At 39.7% G+C, this 20,542-nt stretch overlaps 2 protein-coding genes across 2 annotated transcripts; one reads left to right on the forward strand and one right to left on the reverse strand.

The window, feature by feature from the left end:
- Positions 1-33: 33 nt before the first annotated feature.
- On the reverse strand, positions 34-12,864 carry LOC131299853 (putative receptor-like protein kinase At3g47110). The gene is made up of 6 exons (XM_058325428.1): positions 12,582-12,864; positions 12,215-12,336; positions 11,979-12,122; positions 5,141-5,212; positions 3,079-3,098; positions 34-1,882 (listed from the first exon to the last, which is right to left on the reverse strand). The coding sequence occupies exons 1-6, from the start codon at positions 12,862-12,864 to the stop codon at positions 34-36; spliced, it is 2,490 nt and encodes an 829-aa protein (XP_058181411.1).
- Positions 12,865-17,664: 4,800 nt separating this feature from the next.
- Positions 17,665-20,383, forward strand: LOC131299854 (zinc finger BED domain-containing protein RICESLEEPER 2-like). Its single transcript, XM_058325429.1, has 5 exons — positions 17,665-18,172; positions 18,233-18,569; positions 18,732-19,753; positions 19,866-19,953; positions 20,293-20,383. The coding sequence occupies exons 1-5, from the start codon at positions 17,665-17,667 to the stop codon at positions 20,381-20,383; spliced, it is 2,046 nt and encodes a 681-aa protein (XP_058181412.1).
- The last annotated feature ends 159 nt before the right edge of the window (positions 20,384-20,542 follow it).

A 20,542-nucleotide genomic window follows, 5' to 3' on the forward strand; every position in this document is an offset into this window, starting at 1 on the left:
ACACCTTGCAAGGGCACCTCACCAGGCAAGTTGTTAAAGGACAAGTTCAGATTCTAACAAAAACCTAAGGGCTGCTATATCTTCTTGAATTTGGCCGGACAAGTTATTGCGTGAGAGATCCAGAATTTCAAGTCCTCTCAACGAGCTAAAAGAGGGAGGAATACTACCCTGAAACGTGTTACCCTCTAGAAAAAGGCCTTTCAATTTCAAGCAATTTCCCAGAGTACTAGGAATATGTCCAGACAACTTGTTCTCCAAAGCATCTAGTTCCTGAAGATTGTTCAATTTCCCAATTTCGAGTGGCAGGGCACCCATAAAAGTGTTATGAGCCAAGTTCAGGAAAGTTAAAGAGGTGGAAAGGCCTATTGTGTTGGGTATGGGACCAGCTAAGACGTCGTAAGAAAGATTCAAGATCTGCAAGCCTGGAATGTTTTCAATACCGGAAGGTAGGCTGCTGTTGAAGTTGTTCTCTTCTAGGCTTAGTCGATACATTTGGGTGAGGTTACAAATACTAGATGGGATGGGACCAAACAATTTATTTCTACTCAAACTTAGTTGTTGGAGGTTTCTAAGCTTCCCAATTTCACAAGGAAGATTATCTTCTAAAAAAAGTCCAGCTAAGTTGACAAGGTTGAAAATTCCTTCGGGGATGGTTCCTACTAGCTGATTTACGCTACCTGACAGCTTAATGAGCTGGTTCGAGAGATTGGCTATGGTAGTGGGTAAAACGCCACCAAAACCATTACCATAGAAAAGCAATTTTTGTAGCTTGCTGCAGTTAGTTAACGAATCGATGAACCTCAAGTCACTAGAATCCCCGGAGCCTAAATTGTTTTTACCCAGATTTAGAATAAATAGATCCTTCATCATTCTCCCTAGGTCAAAGGGAACTGGCCCGGAAAGGTTGCTTGTTGATAGATCAAGCATTTCCATTCTAGATGCATTACAAAAAGAAACTGGAAAGGGTCCCCGAAATTTGTTTGGCCCAATGACTATCTTTCGCAGGTTGGGAAGTGTGAGGCCAATATCTTGGGGTAAACTGCCGGTAAGTTGATTATACCCAATGATTAGTTGTGTGAGAGTTGAGATATTATAAAGTGGGGGAGGGACAGTACCTGACAATTTATTCGCTCTAATGCCGAATCCCTTAAGGTTGCCAAGGCGGCTGATGGAATGTGGAATAATTCCTGTGAAACTATTCAACCCGAAATCAACCTTTTGGAGGAGAGAGAGGTTACCGAGAAAAGGTGGAATCCCTCCAATGAGGTTGTTGGAGTAAAGGTCAAGATAAGTGAGCTTGGAGAGAGAACCAAACGAGGCTGGAATTTTGCCAACTAGGTTGTTAGACTTGAAATCAATGGCAGTAAGGAAGTTTGACAAATTCGTTGGAATTTCCCCTTGGAAATAATTGAAACTGAGATTCATATGTTGCAGCCTGAACAAGAGGCCGAGCTCCAGAGGGATTTTCCCTTGGAATATGTTGTTTTGGAGGTAAAGGGAACTAAGGCAAGAGAGGTTTCCCAAGAAAGTTGACAGCATTCCGCTCAGACTTTTTCCCCTCAAGTCTAGAACCACTACTACTCTCTGATGCTTGCGACTGCACGTTACTCCGTCCCATTTGCAGAGATAGAGAGAATTGTTCCAGGAACTTAATGAGCCCAGCGGATCCTCGGCTATTAGTTCCTTGAAGGAAAGCAATGCTAGTCGATCCGTCTCATTGCTCAATCTGCACGTTACTTGTGTGGCAGTGGTGAAAAATAACACCAAGCTGAGTAGCTTGATCATGTGAATTAACAGAGATGACGAGATAAGCGTCATCAACTTTAGCATTCTAAATATTGAAGAGGAAGAAGAATGCGACTCCCTTGAAGGCATGCCAATCCTGCAATTTATAGTACAATGATATTTGATTACTATAGTCTACTCCTCCCAAAAGAACTTTTCCCATTAGTCTTTCCTAAGTCTTCCCAATTTACTAGGAAAAACTCCAACCGTTCAAGAGGGTTGAGTGTTAATTCTACGGCAATCGTTTTGTTTTGCAGACTTTTCTACGGTGAGATCACAGTAACAAGTTGTATCATGGTGGAAGACTCTATATCCTCTTCCTTTTTGGACTTCAAAGTTTGAGAAAAGGGCAAGGAAAATTAACTCTTCCTTTTCCTTCCTTCTATCTTCTCTCTTTCACAGTCAATCAATATTTCTTTATCTTTTTTCAACAAATAAGAAGAATACACTTTCTTTAATTTCTCTTTTACTTCTTTTTAATTTTCTCCTCCATTCCACATTTTCCAAACGAGCTGAAAGGTTTTCTAGCTTGTACACAATCTCTAGCCGTAGTTAGTACAAATTTGTTCTAGTTACAGGAATCATCTGCACTTATAAAGAAATTGTGAACATTGTAGGAAACTGTTGTGTTATGAATTCGCCATTTCAACAAGACTAGACCAATACTCGCTAATCCGTAGATTAAAAGGTTAACGTGACTACTTGTTATGCTAATACAATTTTCTCTGAAATTGGATGGTCAGCAATGCGGTAGCCGCCCCTCGGTTCGTTTCAAGAGGCTCGTATGTCCGTTATTGTTCACGTGTATGTTGCTAAGAAATGTCTATCATCCCAAGTGGCTTTTAATAAAGAGTTGATTTTTGGATAGGCATTAATCTACTTATTCGATACATTTTTGGTAAAATATGTATGGGAAAATTTTCTTTTGCAGTAAGCTTCTGCTTTTTAAAAGTTTTGGAATCCACAGTAAGAATTACTCTCGGCCACGAAGAATTACTCCTAGACTGGCTCCATAAGAGTTGATAACATTTGGATGTTTTGAACTTGAGACATAAGAGGGAGGAGGCAGTCACTTGATTAAGATCAGACCGTCAAGCTACGCGAGGAGCCAGCTCCTATCTTCAGTCTTGCAGCTCTAGCTCACACTGTATTTATGCAGATTGGGAAGGGCCATGCTGTGAGAGACCTCAATTTTCCTGCTTGTTAGGCGTTATAATGTTCACATGCATAACTTTTAGGTGAGTTGGAAATACACATTATTCCGAGAAATCCCATAGATATATTCCCACTTACCTTTCCAAAATTACTGCTAACTGCATTGACCCAAAAAGAATTCTTGTCTCCAGATGTAAAGGCTTTGTTCGTTTTGGGGTCCTAAAATTTATGGGCATGGTCTCTAATAAATTCTCTCTATCTATCTCTTTTCACTCATTACTCTCAAAAACCCTCCCCCAAAACCCAAACCGAAGAAATTTTCACTCACTCTTTCACTCTTCCTTTGGAGGTTTGGAATCACTACTCATGACATTTGAGGTTAAATTGAACTATTCTAGCAGGAAATATATGCCCAGATGGGCCTGTCTTTTTGAAAATTAATCACTTGTGGGATGAGTCTTGGTGGATGTGACTTGAAAGGGAAAAAAGACAAGAATTTGGAGCAACTCCAACCATTCAAGAGGGTTGAGTGTTAATTCCAACCATTTTGTTTTGTAGACTTTTTTATGGCGACAAAGTAGTAAGTTTTATCATGATGGAAAGCTCTGTTAGCTGGACCTTTTTCGTAGATTTCTTTTACAGAGAACTGCATTTCCCTGCTTGATACGCATTATAATTTGAAAATTTGTCACTTGTGGGATGAGTCATGGTGGATGTGACTTGAAAGGGAAAAAAGACATGAATTTAAACAAGAATTTGGAGCAACTCCAACTTCTCATTCAAGAGGGTTGAGTGTCAATTTGACAGCTAACCATTTTGTGCTGTAGACTTTTCTATGGCGATCGACAAAATCATAGGTTGTATCACGGTGGAAAGCTCTGTTATCTAGCCCTTTTTCTTGGACTAGTGAGATGCCGACTCGCATCGGTATAACATTAACAAACTAAGAAATGCGTTGCCTATGGCAATTGTGAAACAACACGCAAAACTTAAAGTATCATGCAGAAATTATTTGATAACAATGTAATGATGCACTATTTTGTGCGAGCATGTCAAATCGAACAATATGTTGAGCGTGGTTGATATTTTTTCCAATATAGCAACGAATTGTAATGCAGAGATGTCGTGTAGGGATTTTTGCGGAGTTTAAATCACAACCACCATAGTGGACCTTATAAGGCGGAGCGAGTCATTTACAAAGCATCGTGTCTGCAAATATCTTTGTAGATGTTCAAAGTCTCACTCTCTTGAAAACAGAGGAAGTTTTACACTGCAAACCATCAGATCACCAGATATTTTGGGGAGTCATACTAATCCTAATCCATTTACAGCTAAGTAATGCCAAAGCTGACAGCTTTTAGAAGTTTTTCCCTTTTGTTTGTTTCTCGTGATGTTTAAAAACCCCCTGATGTTGATTACGAGTGACCTCCCATCAAGTCCGAGTCAAATATAGTGTCGTGTATTAGCCTTTGTTGCTATATAGTGAGATGCCGACGCGCTACGCACGTCGTATTAGTCATTATTGGTCAATGTATTAATTGATAAATAATTTTCATATTAGCGGTTCTTATCCAGTGAGGGATCCCGCACGGTTTCACCGTGCTGATCTCGCTTTCCGGATCAAATTTCGATGATTCGATCCGCTCAAAGTGATTAGAACGTGATTTTAAAGTTACTTGCGAGAAATTGGCAAAAAAATATGATCAGGAAGGGCTTGATCGGAGCAGTTTTGATTGAATAGTTCAATAAAAAATTGCTTAAATCAAGCACTTTCCGGTCATTTTTTTGCTGATTTCTCTCGGTTACCTTTAAAATCACGTTCTACACACTTTTAGCGGCTTGGATCATCGAAATTCGCTCAGAAAATGGGAGGACCGCACGGTAGAACTGTAAAGGATCCTTCACTAGATAATTTGTGTTATATTAGATAGCCAAATCGACAGAAGAATGATGGATAATAATAGAAACACTTATGTTTTATCTGCTTATAGTTATGTATTGTTGTGGTTGGATTTGCATGGTAAAATTAAGAAGATGTAAAGTGAAATTTGGGACAGTTACAGTAGTTCTACTACAGTTACGGTAGTTCTACTACAATATTAACTAATTACCAATGCAGAATATGGAATACAATTATGGTAATTACGATTATGCATTGGTGATGATTTCACTCCGAATGATGTATTATGCATTGGCATACCTTTAGCACCCCATCCAAGATGCTTTTTTGGAGAACTTCTGCATTGCCTCCGCAAAGCTGTGTGCTTTCAACCTGCAAATCTTCACAAATTGCATGTTTTTGTCACAAATTACATGTTTTTCGTTAGTTCTGTGAGTTAGCATTGCCGTAAAGAGTGATTGAGATTGTGGATGCACACTTGCTATTAGAAGAACCAAACGAAGCTGAAAATGATGCTGAGAACGAGAGGGTCAGCCAAACCAAAATATAAAAAAATACTCTTTATCTCTTTAAAAAAAATACTGAAAATGATGCTGAGAACATTGTAGTAGTTATTTGTGGGGCATGTAGGTTGCAATATTATCCTCTCCTCTCTTTAACTAAAAAAATACTCCCTCCGTCCTTTTTTTAGAGTCCAGTATTTCATTTTGGGTTCCCTTAATAAGTGTCTATTTTGTAAAGTTAATAGATAAAAATTAGTACATTTTACATTTTGTCCTGAAAAGTAGATTCTATTTTGAAAAATTGATCATTGAAAGTATAAAGATGATGTCTCCATAGAGGGTAAGATGATGTCTCCATAGAGGGTAAGTAGGGAAAGCAGAGGTAAAAGTTAATGTGAAAGGTGCAATGATGATTTCTCCTTAATAAAGTGGAGTTAGGAAGCTAAACACTTAAAAAGAGACAGAGAGAGTATATATTATCCTCTATCTCGGTGGTTGTGACTTGACTTGAAAAAATGCCTAAAGAAGGGTTTGGAATCACTGCTCATGACATTTGAGGTTAAATTGAACTATTCTAGCATGAAATATATGCCCAGATGGGCCTGTATTTTTGAAAATTAGTCACTTGTGGGATGAGTCTTGGTGGATGTGACTTGAAAGGGCAAAAAGACAAGAATTTGGAGCAACTCCAACCATTCAAGAGGGTTGAGTGTTAATTCCAACCATTTTGTTTTGTAGACTTTTCTATGGCGACAAAGTAGTAGGTTGTATCACGATGGAAAGCTCTGTTAGCTGGATCGTTTTGTCGGATTCTTTTACAGAGAACTGCATTTCCCTGCTTGATACACATTATAATTTGAAAATTAGTCACTTGTGGGATGAGTCTTGGTGGATTTGACTTGAAAGGGAAAAAAGACAAGAATTTAAACAAGAATTTGGAGCAACTCCAACTTCTCATTCAAGAGGGTTGAGTGTTAATTTGACAGCCAACCATTGTGTGCTGTAGACTTTTCTATGGTGATCGACAAAGTTATAGGTTGTATCACGGTGGAAAGCTCTTTTATCTAGCCCTTTTTCTTGGACTAGTGAGATGCCGATGTGCGCAACATTAACAAACTGAGGAATGCGTTGCCTATAGCAACTGTGAAACAACACGCGGAACTTAAAGCATCATGTAGAAATTATTGATAGATTAATAGGAACAATGTAATGATGCACTATTTTCTGGGAGCATGTCAAATCGAACAATATGTTGAGTGTGCTTGATGTTTTTTCCAATATAGCAACGAATTATAGTGCAGAGATAGCGTGTAGTTTTTGCGCAGTTTAAATCACAGCCACCATAGTAGGTCTTATAAGGCGGAGAGAGTCATTTACAAAACATCGTCTTTGCAAATATCTTTGTAGATGTTCAAAGTCTATAACTCTCTTGAAAACAGAGGAAGTTTGTACATTGCAAACCATCAGATCACCAGATATTTTGGGGAGTCATACTAATCTTATTCCATTTACAGCTACGTAATGCCAAAGTTTACAGCTTTTAGAAGTTTTTCCCTTTTGTTTGTTTCTCGTGATGTTTAGAAAGAGAATAAACTCTTTACACCATTGGTGTAAACATTTGTTTCATCCAAATCAATTGTATTGCGACACGTGTCAAAATAGTGGTCCCAATTAATAAAACGTGACGACGTGGCGCAATGCAATTGATTTGAAAGAAACAAATATTTACACCGGCTGTGTAAAAAATTTATTCTCGTTTAAAAACCCCCCGGTGTTGATTACCAGTGACCTCCCATCAAGTCCGTGTCAAATATAGTGTCGTGTATTAGCCTTTGCTGCTATATAGTGAGATGCCGACACGCTACGCGCGTCGTATTAGTCATTATTGATCGCTGTATTGATTGATAAATAATATTCATATTAGCGGTCCTTATCCAGTGAGGGATCCCGCACTGTTTTACTGTGCGGACCTTGCTTTTCTGATCAAATTTCGATGATCCAATCCGCTCAAAGTGATCAGAACGTGATTTTAAAGATACTCGCAAGAAATCGGCAAAAAAAATGATCGGAATGGGCTTGATCAGAGCAGTTTTGATTGAACGGTTCAATAAAAACTGCTTAAATCAAGCCTTTTCCAGTAATTTTTTTTGCTGATTTCTCGCGAATATTCTTAAAATCACATTCTGCACACTTTGAGCGGCTTGGATCATCGAAATTTGTTCGAAAAATAGGAGGTCCGCATGGTAGAACCGTAAGGGATCCTTTCATTGGATAATTTGTGTTCATATTAGATAGCCAAATCGACAAAAGAATGATGGATAATAATAGAAACACTTATGTTTTATCTACTTATAGTTCTGTATTGTTGTGGTTGGATTTGCATGGTAAAATTAAGCAAATGTAAAGTGAGATTTGGGACAGTTACAGTAGTTCTACTACAATATTAACTAATTACCAATGCAGAATATGGAATACAATTATGGTAATTACGATTATGCATTGGTGATGATTTCACTCCAAATTATCCAGTTCCCCTAATGCAAGGCTCTCCTCCAACCCATCTTGATGTATTAGGCCTTTACCCTCTCATTGACGAAACTGCACCGAAGCTGCTGTCAAAGGTTGGTATTCACCGACAAGAACCCAACAGAGAAGGAAAGGGAGAGTAATTATAATCTTTCACCTGACAAATAATTGCAAATTACACAAGGGCACCGATACTTATCCACAAGAAGAAAAAAGACAACAATACTACACGAAGAAAGTCGCCCGTTAAAGATAAATGGAGGAATGTGAAACATATATCACAAAAATGAAGGCCAGAGAATTTCGACTTATTCCTTTGTCACCTTGCCCCTTATCAACACAAGAAAAGAGTTAAATTAAAAGACGCTCGTAAATCTAGGTGGTGGAAGCGTCACTATCTGTATATGCTTTCACCATCAGGCGTATTCCTGTTACAATTGAAACTGGGGATTGTAAAATGCAATTTTAAGTGTACCTGAGTTTTGCATTTCGAACATCCTTGAGGATTTATACTCGAGAACTACTTTGAATGAAAAACTCTGCAAACTATATGCTCCTATAATTCTACAAACATGTCAATTCATAGGAATAAAATTGTATTATTATTTTTCTTTATCATACTTCCTCATTGTTTTATAGACTTTTCTTTCCCCTTGAGCTATGAGAGTGCATGGTTCTTATCATCAATGTTAATTCCATCCACCCCACGTCCTTTCGTTATTGGCTTGTTAGGGCTTTCTCTTGCAATGCCTTAAAAGGCGTTTGGCAGATGTTCCCACTGGTGATTTTTTTTTTTCTCCTGGTACTTGTGTCTTGCAGCTTAATTAGGGCTCTTTTCTTCCTTTTCCTCGGTTTTCTTCCTCTTTTTTTTTGTCGAATCTAGGGTCCAGGTGGAGTCGTTTATTGCATTTGCAGATGAAGCTGTCGTCGTTGAAGGGTTCCTAATGTTGAATTTTTTAGTCCCTCGCCACAATGGAATCACGCCACAAAATTAAATTAAGTACAAAGAACAGAGGGTTCATGTGGTTCGATTTTAATACCTATTCCACAAACAAAAAATAATTCCACTATATTGATTAAGTACAATGAAATAGGAAAAATATTAATCCCCAAACTCACATTCACTAATATTTCTCACCGATAATGCCACGAAAACTTTGTTTAGTGCCACGATGTTCTGAGAAGTCGTACAATTCTACCCTTCGACCATTCTCCTTGTCTCTCATCATTTACACCTTTGTTTACATACTTCTACCGCTGCTGACTGCACCAGTTTTGTTTCACCCTTCTGATTCACTTCTTACTTTGCATTCTTCTAGGGGGCAGTCGTCGGAGATCACCACATACAATGGCTAGAGTTTGAGGTCTCCAATTAGACACAACTTCTTCGTCCCGGGTATGACTAGATTATTGGACTTTATCCCTCGTAATCGTCGAATTGATCACTGAATTCCCCATGCCTAAAACTAAAACTCTCTCCGTTGATCTATATTTATAGATGCAAAACATGAAAATTTAACCCACCCAAAAAAACACGAACACACTCACGCGCGCAAAATTGAAAGATTTGGAACAGAGAAAATAGTGAAAATAGATTGCGAGATCTTTAGAAAGAAGGGTGGCGGGGGGTTTCAATGTCGTTCGGTGTTGGTTGATTTCGACTTTCAAATTACAGAGGCTAGAGGAGCACGGGAGAAAAGTGAGTCCCGTGGTGCATGGTAGTGAATTGAGGAAATGGATCTGAGAGGTCTGGACTAGCAGTATGCAACTGCTGGAAACGGAGAAGAAGGGAAGGAGGAGGAAAGGAAGGGAAGCTGGAACTGGAACTGGAAGGTACATCTGCGAGAAAAATGGTGCGTGTGTGTGTGTGTGTGAGAGAGAGAGAGAGAGAGAGAGAGAGAGAGAGACTGTTCTACTCCTATTTCACTGAAGAGGTTATAATGGTCAGTGCACATCAAGCAGTCGTGGCACTAAAAGGTTTTGTCGTGGCATTAGCACTGCTCTTTGTTTATCTCTCCCTAATTCACAATTTTACTCTCTTGTTTTCATCAATTGTGTTTATCTCACACCTAAAAAAAAGGAAAATGATTTTGCCACATCATTTTTTGATAGTGCCATACCTTACAAGTGTATTTTTGCACCAAAAAAATACACTTACAGGATGTGGCATTATCAGAAAAAGGGTGTGGCAAAATTAATACCCAAAAAAAACCTAATATCCCATTGGTATTTATAGTCTTGGAAATAACCTCATCCCAAATGGTAACTTTATTACTCGGACATCAATCATTTTCTTATTCCGATATGATTTCCTTAGTCAAAATTCCTTAACTAATAGGTCTTCTTGACCAAGACTATCTTGCCTTAAATAAAACTTTTCCAATTAGGGTTTATTCAATTTCTTGGGTGTCACTTCCATGGGTGGATCACAACAATCACCCGCTCAACCCATGTGGGGTAATTTAATTTGCACCTCTAATTTGAGTGTCCTTGATTTCAAGTGGATTATTATTCTAAACCAATCTGAATCCCACACGGGTGACAAAATAAATCAACCCCTCATCCATGTGGGCTAATTTTCACACTCCCTCACCTAAGTGCAACACAATCCCTCAACGGGGCGCCTCGCAAACCTCACTTCTCAAATTGACGTGGCCCCACCGCTCCTTCTTCTTGTGCAAAATGGGGAGATTGCCACAACTAACCAAGTTTAAAGCAAAAGAGACCTTATTTTTATTAGGCACGCCTTTGACCTCGTCAACAAATTTTATCTCTTTGCTTGGAGCTTTCATGTGAACACCAACTCAGTGCACCTCTTTTCGGCCAAAGTTTTGCACGACTTTCACACCTTTCACATGCTCGCTTACGAGCTCAAGCATGCCTCTTTGAAACTTGTTGCCACTTTGTTCATCCTCACGCATCACATGTGTATTATCACATCTCATACTACTTGCTCACTCTTTGACTTTTGCTCCCTTAGTCAAAACAACCCCTTCAAGCCTGTATAGGTGCTTCGTTCTATCCGATATATGGAATAACGCCCCAAACGTAGGACTTAATACGTCAGTTGAAGCATGATAATCTGGAAGACCGGGATCGTACCCAAGGGAATAATTAATACGGCTTTGTTGGATTTGTAGATATAAGCTCGGGTTTTCGACTTTTAGTCAGCTAACTTGGTTTTAAGTGTGTAGTGGAAAGTAAAAGGGGCTAAATTGAAAAGCGAATAAACTAAGATAAAAGGCAAGTTAGGTCTAGAAATTACTAACACTCACGACTCAAGTTAAACTGCATTTCTCACCCAAATACACGGTTCAAGATACACAATTAAGGTTCCCAAATCGGAAAATAGAATAGTTCAATTACCAAGCTAGCTCTAGAATTTATTTAGCAAATGCCTCGTGCGTCAGAGCTCCAAGCATCATGTGTGGTAAGTAGGCGGTGCTCTTACTTACACATGATCAAGGAGATTAACACCTTAGCGATTTGACAAATAAACCCGAACCCCACATCGATTCTCGAACCAAAGGTTTAAACTTTATGGTGAAAAACACAATTCTACTTGAGCCATGAGGTGCTAATCACCCCATGACCTAACTTTGGAAAACTACTCACACATATCTATTGAGATAGGAGCAAGCAAAAATCTACTTAGCATAATTGAATTAACAACACTAGAAGAAAATTGGATTAAACGATAGATCGAGGGATTCTCTACAACTTTAATAAAGACGACAATATCAAAAACTAACTAACTAAGACAGAAAAATAATGATTCAAAGCTGAAAAATTGAAGAACATTCAAGAACAATTCAAAATCTAGATCTAGATCTCCAAATGATGTAATCAAATCTATTTTCTTTCAAGGTACGCCCCCTGCATATTCTTCAAGAGATGCTTCAAAATTACCCTATGAAGCCCTCGATACCGATGGAGAAGGCTTTAGGCTGGTCTGCTTAATGGACTTGGTACCGATAGGAGAAAGTACTTGGTATCGGTACCGAGCTGCTTATCTGCTGTCGTTGGAAGGGGCCTCGGTACCGATAAGAGGAATTACTTGATATCGGTACCGATCTGCTTATCTCCAGCACTTGGCTTTTCGTCCTTGCCTTGGCCTTTCGTGCCGTCGGGTCCTCTTCGGGTCTTTCCAGCCTAAGCTTTAAGACTTCATTATTCCGTTCTTGATCATCTTTGCACTTCGAATAATCTTGACAAGCTTTAGCTTTCAAAAACCCTGCTTTGCATGATTTTTTCTGCAAAACTAAACTAAACTACCTTTCACGCAAAAGCAATTAAAACCACTAAATTAACGGAAGAAACAATTAAAACCAGCCAACTAGCGCACCCTTAATGTCATTGTCGAGTGCTTATCAATAGGGTACCCATCAGCTTCCCATGAAACACCACATTTAATTTTCTCCATCGAGAAACTCTGAGACTCTACCACTTGACTGGAACTTGCAACCTCTTGAAACAAGTGTTTCCAACAAAATTTAATTATGATAAAAAAAACAAATTTTAATTTGTTTCGAGACATGCAGGTGCACGTCTAACCCCAATTAATGTCACCTCGTGTCCATCAATTATGTGAATCATCACTGTCCCAACGACCACAATTTTATTGTTTGTGTTATTAGCCATCCTCATAGTATTTATGCCATAAGATGTGAAAGAATACCCTGGGTCTAAAACTCAATCTAATTTTTCAATACCTGAAGTGACTGTGACCGTGTCACTTTTAACATAAGAATCCTCCTCGGTTGTTAAATTTGCTAAACTTTCCTTAGCTTTGTCCTTCTTATGCTTTTGACGGACTTTGATTACATGTCCCTCTTCGTCACACCAGTAGCACCTCCTCTTATCACCCCTTGATTGTGAATGTCCTCTTGACTTGGAACCATACCCTCTCTCAACCTCCATATCTCTGAAACTACCACCATCTGATGCAACCAAAGCCAAACCAATAGAGTCTTTTTCACTATCCAGAGTCCACATTCACTCGTGCAAAATAAGTATAGCCACCACAACATCATTAAGTATTCTTGCCGTATATCAGAGTAGTTCTGAGATGCTCATACAAAGGTAAGGGGACCAACAAGATGATAGCCTTACCTTCTGCCACAAGGAGGCAATGAGATCAACAATATTTAAGCAAGATTGCCGGAGTACTTAGGAAATGCAAAATTCATGCTATGAGGTTGTTTAATAACCCAAATTTAACACTTAAAATTGAATTAATTAAGTAATAAGTGATTCAGTAGATTTGACAACTACACTTTACAATGCTTAATAAAAGTGTCAATTAAAATTTGGCTAAAAAATTTAAAAAATTAAGTAGCTGTGAGCTACATAATTCTTGTTGAATTCTTGTGTGCTCACATTCAACCATCGTACCACCACCACTCCACCACTACTCCTATAACCACTCCTCCACCACCACCACCACTATTTCACAACCACTACCACTTCACCACCATCAATCCACCACCACAGCTTCACCAACACCACTATTCCACTAAATTACCACTGCCACTTCACCACCATCACCATCACCATCAATCCACCACTACTACACCACTTCCACCAGTCTAGCCCACCACAAAAGCGTCCATCATTGCATAACCATAACCACCCCCCCCCCCCCCCCCCCCCATTATCACTGACTGCCACCACCACTTCAACACCACCTCCACCGCCACTACTATACTACCACCACTCCACCACCACCACAATTCCACTGCCACTTTACCACCATAACCATCAATACACCACCACCACCACCATTATTCCCCCTATACCACCACCATTACTCCCACTAACACTTCACCACCTCCACCACTCTACCACCACAGCCACCACTACTCCACCACCACCACCAACCCAGCACACCACCACTGCCATGCTGCCGCCACCACTACAACGCTACCATTGCACAACTATCACTCTATCATCGTCACCATCACCACTCCACCACCACTACACCATCATCACCACTCTAGTCCACCACAACAACTCCCACCATTGTACAACCATCGCTCTCCCGCCATCACCACCATCACTCAACTGCCACCACCACCATCACTCAACTGCCACCACCACCACCACCGCTTCACCGCTATCATCATCACCATCAATCTACCACCACCACTACTCCACAACCACTTTAGCACCATCACCATCAATCTACCACCACCATCACTCCCACGTCTCTCTCCCTCTCCCTCTCTCACTTAATTTATTTTTTCTTTTGTCTCACTCTCTCTCAACCAAAACCACCCCACGACTTCCCTCCGCCGTGACTGAATATCTCCTGCTTGCTTCTATTAAATATGCAATGACCAGTCCCCAACAATTGACACTTGTCCTCCCCACCTTCCCTTGTAATTCTTTGTGTGTTTTCATTCTTATCCCCTCTTTCTTTTTGTCTTCATGCCACACATTTATAGATACAAACAAAATCCACATGCTTTGCCTAATTTGCGTGCACATATACCTTATTCCATCTTTTCCTTTTTTATATTACCTTAAACATGTACACAAACCCACCAAACTTATCATATCCACTCAAATCAATAAAATACTCGAATGAGGTATCAAAATCTTCTTGGAGTTGTATCCCACATCTGCTGATAAATGGAAGTTGGTGTGGTTTACAATGGAATGCAAGTAGAGGTGTAATATGGGCCGTGTCGGCACGGGCACGGCACGGCACGGCACGTTTGAAGGCGGCACGGCACGGGCACGGGCACGGAATAATCCTGGCACGGCACGGGAACGGCACGGTCTTAGTGGGCATGCGGCACGGCACGGGCACGGAAGTGAGCAGGAACGACACGGGCACGGCACGGAAGTTGATTTGGCACGGCACGGCACGGCACGGTCTTAGACGGGCACGACACTGGCACGGCACAGAAGTGGGATGGGGCACGAGTCACGACATGGCACGACACGGTTCTAGCACGGCACGGCACGGCACGGCACGGGCACGCGACACGGCACGGACACGGAAAGTTGACTTGGCACGGCACGGCACAGCACGACACGGGCACGCGACATGGCACGGGCACGGAAAGTTGACTTGGCACGGCACGGCACGGCACGGCACGGGCATGCGACACGGCACGGGCATGGAAAGTTTGACTTGGCAGGGCACGGCACGGCACGATCTTAGACAGGCACGACACTAGCACGACACGGAAGTGGAATGGGGCACGAGTCACGACACGGCACGACACGGTTCTAGCCAGACACGGGGCACGGCACGGGCACGCGGCACGGTTTGGGCACGGAAGTGAGGGAAAACGACACGGGCACGATACGAAAGTTGGCTTGGCACGGGACGGCACGACACGGGCACGAGCACGCAGGGCCGATCTTGAGATTTTCGAGGCATAAAGCGAATTTAAAAAATGAGGCTCTATATTTTTAACAAAAAAAATCAATGTATGTCAGTATGTGTCTAATATGAGGAAATGAGGTTAAGAGATTAAACTTTTAGCTTCATAATTTAACTAAAATAAAATTTTAAAACGATTTATACCATTAGAAAAAAAAATGAATCAAACGTATCAGTATCGCTCGATTATGTTTTTTTTTTTACTAATGAACTTTAATTGTAAGAATGTTATTTTTAATAATAAGAGAATTAATTGTTTTAAACAACTTTTATCAAATTTTGTTGAGTTCGAAGTAAATATTATGCTTTTATTAGTTTTATATAGTCAAAAGTATTTTTTTTTCCCTGTGATGTGAACTACATATTAAAAGTTAAAAATTAAATTAAAAAGAAAACTTATCCAAACAATTATATTAATATTATATAATTCTATTTTTAAAAAATGGCCTCTTGTACGCTAGGTCGCTAGCCACATGATTGCAATACAAGTATGACGATCCATACCGTTCATTTCGTTGCTTTTGGTGGTTTAATCGCTCTCGCACATTTTCGGGTCTATCGGGTTTTTGAAACCCTTTTATCGGGACATAGATTTATTGATAGGGGATTTTTTTTTATGTGCGATCGAGTATATAACGATAACCAATTTTTTTTTTTTTTTGCACAAATGATATAAATAGTCCCACATAAAAGGTAGACAGTTCCGATTTTCAAAAAACAACTCGGGCGGGCCTAAAGTGGTGCATTATAGGACTTTTACGTCGTTGGAAGCACCGAATATGTTCTGATCACATGTTCTCCGATATCCAATTATCTCCTATTTTGGGGAGGATGATAAATCTGATAAGATCTTAAATCGTAACGGTTTAGATCGAATATTTGAAATAATGAGTCTGCAGCTACCGTTTAAATCTATACATCTAACTTATCTAGTTCTAAACTAATGTATTCCGCTATAGTCCAATGTACGCTAGCCACACGATTGCGACACAAGTATGATGATCCATACCGTTCATTTCGTTGTTATTGGTGTTTTAATCACTTTGGCAAAAATTCGGGTCTATCGGGTTTTGGACACCCTTTCATCGAAACATAGATTCATTAATAGGAATTTTTTGTCATGTGCGATGTAACATATAACGATAGCCAATTTGCTTCATTTTTTGCATGAATGATATAGTCACTCTCACATAAAAGGTAGACGGTTCGGATTTTCAATAACCAGCTCAAGATGCCCTCGAGTGATGCATTATAGGACTCTACGAGAATTTTCGATAAGTTGGTGCACATGCATTATGGTGTATCGTATGCACATGATCACACACATCATATAAAAGGAATGAGATGCTGCCCTAGCAGACATCTCATTCAGTCATTCTCCGATCTCACTCTCTCAGACTTCTGTTCTGTCACTCCTCTCAACTCTCAAGTTCTCAACGTCTCTCTGTCTCTCTCCAGTCTCAACGTCTCTCTGTGAGCAACGTTCGGATTCTGGGCCTCTTGCATTCTTTGGATCCATTCACCGAGTGATTCACCTCTCTCTGTCTCTCACTCTCTCAGAGACTCGGACTCACATACACAGATACACTCTCTGTCTCTCTCTCTCTCTCTCTCTCTCTCTCTCTCTCTCGCTGCTCCTCTCTCTGTCTCGCTGCTCACGGTCAGACTCTCTCATCACCTCAGGCTCAGCCGCTCAGGTACTGAGCAGTGAGCTCACCGACTCACTCACGTGACTCACCAGTCACCGTATCTCTCTGAGCACAGTTGCACAGGTACCTCTCTCACTTCCCTCTTCAGTTTCCCCTTATCTACTGTAAATAGGGTTTCTGAAAATAGGGTTTTAACCTGGTTTCCCCTTATCTACTGACGAAGTTTCACTTTTGTTACGAAATTAGGGTTTTTGTTTCTAATTTCTCAAATTTGTAACAACAAATTAGGGCTTTTCAATTTTGTTACTAATTTCTGAAATTAGGGTTACGGAATTAGGATTTTTGTTGCTAATTTCTGAAATTAGGGTTACGTAATTAGGGTTTTTGTTGCTAATTTCTGAAATTAGTAACAAGAAATTAGGGCTTTTGTTACTAACTTGAGTGATTTCGTATATTAGTATATTTTCGACAAATTTGTCGAAACTGATTTTGTACACACACGACACGGGACACACCTGCACTAATTTCGTATATTAGTACACACATGCACAGATGCACTGTTGATATTTTGTATATTCTAGAAATGACCAGATCTGTGGATTTTGTTATAGATATGCACTGTTGTCTGTTGATACTTCATACTTGATATGGATTAGTTTATTTTTGCATTACTTGAATATTGCATTTGGGGTTACAAAATTAGGGCTTTCGTGTTTCCCACTAACCCCTGTTATATTGTTTTTTTTGTAGATGGATGCTGGAAATGGGGAGGATCGTGACCCCCACTCAGGTTCTGAAGAACTACCACGAAACCCTATTGGACCACAGCGTGTGGGTTCTATAGGTGAGGAGGCTGCTTCAAACATTGTTGGTGGTGGAAGTGGTCCAAGTGGAACAGGCCTTCTAGGTTCCACTGGTACTCCGACAGATTCTACTCATGCAGCTGCAAATTCAGGCCTTAGTGGTTCAAAAAGGTCACGACGCCACTCATGGGTATGGAATCATTTCTCTATAAATGAAAACTTCAAAAATGAAAATGGTGTTGACATAGGAGCTAGGGCAGTATGCCATTATTGTGACACATATTATAAATGCAAAAGTAATAACGGTGTAGGGCCACATGGTAGACATCTAAGGAGTAAACATGCTGATAAAATTGGTGATGCATCTGATAGTAGTAATTTTGTTTATTCAAAAGAAAAAATGAGACATGGACTGGCCCTTTATGTAGCTGCAGCAGAACAACCATTTACTTTTGGTGATGATATTAGATTTGAATATTTTGTCAAAAATTGTCTGAATCCTTCATTTGCTAAAGTTTCTAGAAATTCAACCCGTAATGATACGAAGAAAGCTTATAGTGAAGTTAAAAAAGATTTGATTAGTGAACTTGCAACTGTTGGTGCTATAGGTTTTACTTCTGATATGTGGTCTGGTATAAATAATCGTGGTTATATTTGTGTGACTGCTCATTATATAGACTCTAGTTGGACTTTGCAAAAAAAAATTATTGCTTTCCGTTTAGTGGAGTTTCCTCATGATGCTGAACAGATTTATGAAAGTATTATGGGTGTTTTTAGGGATTTTGAAGTTGTTGATAGAGTTTATAGCATTACTTTTGACAACCATAGTGCTAATAGTGCTACACTTCCATTGTTTATAAGAAATTTGATGACTCCTTATTTTGGTGAATTATTGCATTTGCGATGTGTATGTCATGTCATTAATTTAGTTGTGCAAGATGGTTTAAAACATATAGCACCACAGATTAAAAAAATTAGAGATGCTGTTCTTTTTATTGCTACTTCCCCATCTAGGCAACAAGAATTTGATAAATTGTGCACATCACTTTACAGTCTTAAACCCAAAAATATGAACTCTGATGTTCAAAATCGTTGGAATTCGACCTACCTTATGTTAAAGTCTTGTCAAAAATATAGTGATGCAATATCTGCTTATGTTAATCAGAGGTATCGACCGTGTCGTGGTAATCCTTTAACTATAGCTGATTGGGAAATTGGTTTTGAGTTCATGAAATTTTTGAAAGTGTTTTATGCTGCTACCGTAGCTTGTTCGGGTGTTCGTTATCCTACTTCTTGTATTGTGCTTCATCATCTTTTCAATATCAGTGTCAATTTTCGTAAACATAGGGAACATCCAAATTTTGCACATGCTTGTATAGATATGGAAGGAAAATTCAGAAAATATTATGAGGAAATGCCACCAATATTTATGTTAGCTGCAATAATGGACCCTAGGATGAAGTTACAAGGTGTTAGCTTGCTCTTAAGAGAGATTGGTACGAATTTGGGGATTACCGCTTTACCTTCTTCTGCTAATGTGAATGATTTACTGAATATCATGTATGCCAAATATGAATCTAAGTTTCGTTCTAATGCTTCATGTACTACTGCTCCTTTAACATCTTCTACAAGTACCAATGATGAATTTTGGGATTTTGTTAGTTCAAATTTAGGAATAGGAAGTAGCACTGGAACTTCACGCATTGAACTCGAGAAATATTTGGACCTAGAATCTATTAACGTGAATGACAGGCGTGATTTTGATGTCTTAGCTTGGTGGAAAAAAAATGAAGATAAATATCCTGTTCTTTCAATCATGGCACGTGATCTACTTACCCCTCCTGTGTCTACAGTAGCATCCGAATCTGCTTTTAGTGCAGGTAAAAGAGTGTTGGATGAGAGGAGGAGCAGACTTGCTCCAGACATTTTGGATTGTCTCATATGTTTGAAAGATTGGGAGGATGCACGCCTTGGAATTCAAAAAAGATCGGCTAAAGATGAATTCAGAGGCTATTTTGCAGATTCTGATATAGACAGTGATTAGGGGGACCTGCTGTCATTTGGTTTGAATCTATTATTCATTTTTTCTGTTGGGGTTGTGTCTGTGGCTTATTCATTTCAGCATTGTGTATGGCTTATTCATTTCAGTAAGTGGGCTGAAGTGGATATTGTGGCAACTTATGAAGGCCTTAAATGGTAACATGATGTTGCCCCCGCTTCAATTTTTGGCTATGATGTATTTTGTTAACTAACATGCTGAGCCTAAGGCCCTAAGTTATGCTACATGTCTTGTGGTCTGTTTAGCTTCACTTAACTGAAGTGGATGTTGCCTGCATGCGTTGTGGTGTGTGTGGACAGTGTGGCAGTGTGGGGTGTGTGTGTGTCTCCTTTTAGTCTGAAATGAATAAGCCACAGACATAACCCCAGTTTTTGGCAAAGCGAAGTGTGATTGTGTTGCAACTTATGAAGGCCTTTAAGGCAACTTAACGTTGCCGCATCCATTTCAGTTTCTGGCTATGATGATAAAAAAAACACTTATGTCTGAGCCGTAGTTGTGTTGTTATGAACTATGAAGTGGTGTTGCAACTTATGAAGGCCATAATGGCAACTTAACGTTGCATCCATTTCAATTTTCTGCTATGATGATAAAAGGAACTAATATCTGAGCAGAATTCAATTTTCTTATTCAATTTCCTTGTTCATTTGGCTTTTATATACCTGTTTTCTGCTGCTGCTGCTGCTGGTTCTTGTTTTGTAGGACCAATGTAGACCATAGACGCCAAGAACCAAACCACGTGAAGGCTGGAGCAAATTAATACCAACAA

Source organism: Rhododendron vialii, chromosome 9a (assembly GCF_030253575.1).
Source record: "Rhododendron vialii isolate Sample 1 chromosome 9a, ASM3025357v1".
Classification (NCBI taxonomy): Eukaryota; Viridiplantae; Streptophyta; class Magnoliopsida; order Ericales; family Ericaceae; genus Rhododendron; species Rhododendron vialii.

Coding starts and splice junctions, on each gene's coding strand:
- LOC131299854 (XM_058325429.1), top strand. CDS start 17,665: ATGGATGCTGGAAATGGGGAGGATCGTGACCCCCACTCAGGTTCTGAA. Junction 18,173..18,232: donor AGAACAACCATTTACTTTTG/GTGATGATATTA, acceptor CATTTGCTAAAG/TTTCTAGAAATTCAACCCGT. Junction 19,954..20,292: donor CTTCAATTTTTGGCTATGAT/GTATTTTGTTAA, acceptor TGAACTATGAAG/TGGTGTTGCAACTTATGAAG.
- LOC131299853 (XM_058325428.1), bottom strand. CDS start 12,864: ATGTGGACTCTGGATAGTGAAAAAGACTCTATTGGTTTGGCTTTGGTT. Junction 12,123..12,214: donor ACTCGACAATGACATTAAGG/GTGCGCTAGTTG, acceptor TTAGTTTTGCAG/AAAAAATCATGCAAAGCAGG. Junction 3,099..5,140: donor TCTTGGATGGGGTGCTAAAG/GTATGCCAATGC, acceptor GGGTCAATGCAG/TTAGCAGTAATTTTGGAAAG.